The sequence below is a fragment of the Amaranthus tricolor genome, chromosome 13 (genome assembly GCF_026212465.1).
Source record: "Amaranthus tricolor cultivar Red isolate AtriRed21 chromosome 13, ASM2621246v1, whole genome shotgun sequence".
Taxonomy (NCBI): Eukaryota; Viridiplantae; Streptophyta; class Magnoliopsida; order Caryophyllales; family Amaranthaceae; genus Amaranthus; species Amaranthus tricolor.
Genome location: NC_080059.1, coordinates 7,968,641 through 7,973,215, shown reverse-complemented (window position 1 = coordinate 7,973,215; position 4,575 = coordinate 7,968,641). Strand labels below are relative to the sequence as shown.

The 4,575-nt window shown below is 28.9% G+C and overlaps 1 protein-coding gene across 1 annotated transcript; it reads right to left on the bottom strand.

Moving 5' to 3' along the window:
• Positions 1-2,382: 2,382 nt before the first annotated feature.
• On the bottom strand, positions 2,383-4,212 carry LOC130798703 (short-chain dehydrogenase reductase 3b-like). The gene is made up of 2 exons (XM_057661804.1): positions 3,961-4,212; positions 2,383-3,389 (listed from the first exon to the last, which is right to left on the bottom strand). The coding sequence occupies exons 1-2, from the start codon at positions 3,972-3,974 to the stop codon at positions 2,618-2,620; spliced, it is 786 nt and encodes a 261-aa protein (XP_057517787.1). The 5' UTR covers positions 3,975-4,212; the 3' UTR covers positions 2,383-2,617.
• Positions 4,213-4,575: the final 363 nt, after the last annotated feature.

Below are 4,575 nucleotides of genomic sequence, written 5' to 3'. Positions count from 1 at the left end.
TGTTTGGTGTTTCATTTGGTTTGCACACTTACTCCTTTACTAGATGAGTTGTTTTCTAAATATTTTTATTTATAGGTGGTTAAAAATTATAAATTCGCTAATTCTTAAATGGGATGGCCTTAAGGTGAGATTATTTTTGTTGGGGTCAAATACACATTTTTTGTCTTTAAGGGATCACTTATAACGTTAAAGTGATAACTTACAATTTTAAAATAATTATTTTGTAGTCTTTGAGTGATTACTTGTAACTTACGATTTTAAAGTAATTAATAAGTAATTAATTAAAGAAATTGGCTAATTATATGGGTTCGTCCCACGGTGAGAGTGCCGGGAGACGATTTCATACAAGATCAGCTGTTATAAAATATTAATATTAATAAAATTTTATGGAGAGGATTGGGCTTACCTAAGGGAGAGAAGATACACAAAAACTTGGACGAGACGGTCTCATTATGAAGCCGTCAATTTGGGCCGGTCCAATTTGCGCGTGTTACAACATTTTAATTTTCAGGGCATTTATCAATTTTGACCTTAAAGGTATAAATTTGAAAATTGATATCTTTAAGGTCAAAATTGATACCTTTAAGATCAAAATAAAAAATGCCCAGAAAATGAAAAAAATGTCCAGGTTATTACACGCGCGAATTAGACCGGCCCAAATTAACGTTCTCATTATGAAGCCATTCGTCCAAGACCAGCTGAAAAAGTTAATGAGTATAAATTCATAGTATTTGAATGGACCGGAATACAAGGAAATAATTAAACCCAAAATTTTCTACTGAAACTTGTGTACAAGATATATAATTTATGGAGATAATCTAAGTAAATAACGGTTATTTGTAATATTGATAAATTACTCTTATGTGGAAGAATATAATAGGGTGGGACTTTTATTTATTTTATTGGTATTTATTTTGTCCGTTTGTGGTGATTTTACAAATTATGATTATTAATTAGAAATTTCTAATAATTTATGTAACTAACTTATTAAGCAATTTTTGAATCAGAATAGATAGATTAGTTTAATTTGAAAACAGTTAAAATATTCAACAAGATTCAAATTACTTCAAGATCATAAAACATATTACTATTGTATATGCTCCCTTTATTCTTCTATATTTGTCAACATAGATCCTAGAATAATCAACATTAAATAAATAATTTAAAATTAAAATAATTACACAAATATTTTTAAAAACTTTTTAAATATTTATTACTATTATAATCAATTAACACAAAAATACATAATTATGAAAAAATTATTACCGAAAATTCTAAAAAAACCATAAAATTTTTACATGATTTGTTGAATGTAGTCATACAAGTAATAGATTATCTATGCAAACATTATTTCAATAAATTTTGTTGTTTTAATTTACTTTTATTATATATTTTTATGATTTATGAATGATAAATCAATGAAAAATGATTTCATTTACCTAAATGATTAATGTGTTGTCTAATGATAAAAATTTTAAATACATCTTAATGGTGTAAGGTTGAAAATTAAGCAAAAAAAGTATAATTTTATAATATATTGTGAGTAATCAAATCAATTTTGAATAGAAGATCTTTTATAAAAAAAATTTTTTATTATAGGTTAACAGATATTCAGAAAGATATTATTATTTATTATAGATTAATATATAAATATTATTGAATTAAAATAAAAAAAATGGTAAAAAAATTTATTATAGCGGCGACACATGTTATAAATTATTTTTTATTAGTATATTAGATAGAAGATTAAATAGTGTTAATTCAAAACTTGAAAACTCTAAACCTCATATCCCCACATTAGTTCAATTACAAACAAAGATTAAGTAATTTACTTGTCAAGCTGTATATTACACTAAGAAATTGTGATCAGGCAGATTATAACGGACAAATCACATGGGTATATTCTAAATTGCAGTTCAAGTTTTGACTTTAACCTTACCTTCTTTATTTTCTACTCTATTTATTTAATCCCCATATTTCAAGCATCTCAAACATTGCTTGTAATAATAAATAGAGTAATTACATTACAACAAATATTTTAACGCCAATCAACTCTATTTTTTAAAATGTAACGTAATAAATTCAAAATGAAATATGAAGTATGATCTATAAATTAGTTATCTGATAAGCTATAAAATACTTTATATGTTTTTAATAGTTGTTATGTTTTTGTTTTACGCTATTGAATATAATATCATTAATTTCACATAATAAAAAATTCTAAAAAGTTAATAATATGAAAATATGCATCAAGATGAATCAAATAAGTTCCTACTTAACTATGCTTTACAATAAGTATCAAAAAATATATGCTAAATAAGATCAATTGATAAACAATAGTTACTACACTAACTTTTGCAACTATTAGAGACCAAAGGTAGTAAAACAAAAAGATCAAAGTAAACGTTTAATGAATTTGATGATAGATAACAATAGTAGCTAGAAGTATAAATTTTTTCCAAATTTGATCAACATAACATAATTTGTTACCTAATTTGCTTTCGTATTCGCAACTCATTCAAAATGGTGAAAGAGCCTACAAATAAACCGACAATCACAATTTGCGTTTCCAATAAAATTAGTGAATCATATGACGTTGAATTGTTACATCAATAGATTAAGTAGGAGGAGTTTGACTACTAACGGTAAATCCCCCATCAACCACCAAATTATGACCATTAATAAAGGCAGATTCATCAGAAGCAAAGAAAAGAGCAGCTTCAGCAATATGCTTTGCTTTCAAAACAATCCCCTTCAAGTGAGCTAATGCACAACTGTTTGCTTCAAGCTCACTCGGGTCCAAATTATATGCATTACACGGCAATGGGGTAGCAACCCCAAATGGAGATATACAATTCACACGGATCCCATACCCGCCTAGTTCGCTACTCGCTGCTCGAACCAACCCCACAACCGCATGCTTGGAAGCAGTATACGCATTCGGGCCAACACCACCAAGACAAGCTGACACACTTGCTGTGCAAATAATAGACCCACGGATCTTTCTTGACACCATGGCTCGACCCGCGTGTTTTAGTGTGGCTGCAACTCCTCGAACGTTGGTAGCAAATGTGGTGTCTAATTGGGCTAGATCCAAGTCAAGGATACTAGTTAATGGGCCAATTATACCCGCATTGCTAAAAAGGATGTCTAAGGATCCATATTTTTGTAAAGTGAAGTTGATGGTATCTTCTACTTGTTTTTCATCTTTGACATCACAATGGAAGTAACTTGCTCTGTTTGTACCAATGGATTTAACCACTTGTTGGCCTAATTCGTCTTGGATGTCTGCAATTACTACAATGGCTCCGTTTATGGCGAATAGTTTTGCTGTTTCCTCGCCGATCCCGCTGGCTGCTCCGGTGATCAGAGCAACCTTGCCTTCTAATCTAAATCATGTTAGATTTATTAGAGTATATAACATATTCTTGGGTCTTGACCATCAGTTTAATATTTTGGTTGAGTTGGTTTCTTGACATGGTATCAGAAGTCAATGGGACAAAATGCCACGGGTTAAAATCTCAACCACCTCTCATTTAAAGGAGAATATTCAGCGCTAGGTACAAGGAGGGTCTGTGTCGTATCCCCACTACTAGCACAAAGAGCTCTCGTGTGAAAGGTGTGTTAGAGCATATAACATATATATTATGTGACATCAACCATCAACTTAAACTTTTAGTTGAGTGGTCCCTTGATGAGATTCAATCATGCTAATAAAATGTTACTAGGTAGTACACAATAGGGTATTTGACAATTTTTTTTTTTTGATTTTCGTTCTCTTTTGGTCATCGATCAATCAAACAGTAAAAATAAGTGATAATAAAAAATTGACTTTTTTCTATTGATTTTTTGACATTTTCACTTACTTGACTTTAATATGATAAATAGTGCTAATAATCATAATGCAGCAAGTATTATAGAATAAAAGAAATATAGAGGATAGTGAAACTATGAACATACCTTGACTTTGACATGATTATGACTGATGAAAAGGGAGAATATCAGAACAGTGGATCTATTGAGAGTTTGCTTAACTGCTTCTGTATTTGTGAACGAAGAGAGATCACCTTTAATTCTTCAGTTTCCTTTCACTTACATATGTATATATAGCTACTCAACTTGTAGGGTGCTTAATATAATTTTATTATTTGTGCATTTCTAATAGATTCAGTTTCCATTTCTTTTCTTTAATTTTTCTGTCATGGGACTAAAATATTTATAGATCTTTAATTCTGCCTTATAGGAGCAGTGAGCAGTGGCTCAGTGACTATATATAATTAAAAAGAAATGGATATTTTTAAAATAATTGCAATCATAATATATACTATAAAAAAAATATTGAAAAATGATAAATATCATTTTTAGGAGAACCTTGAAAAATGAAATTATTTAGTGGATGATAGTTAATTACATGACAATATTTATATAATTTAGAATCTGATTTTTTTAAAAAAAATGAAGCTAAATCAGGTAAAATATTTATAGAATTTATTTATAGAAATTCTATATGTTCAACTTCTAATTTGATATATTTACTTGAATGACAAAGTGGTGTATTCGATACATAATTTTTAA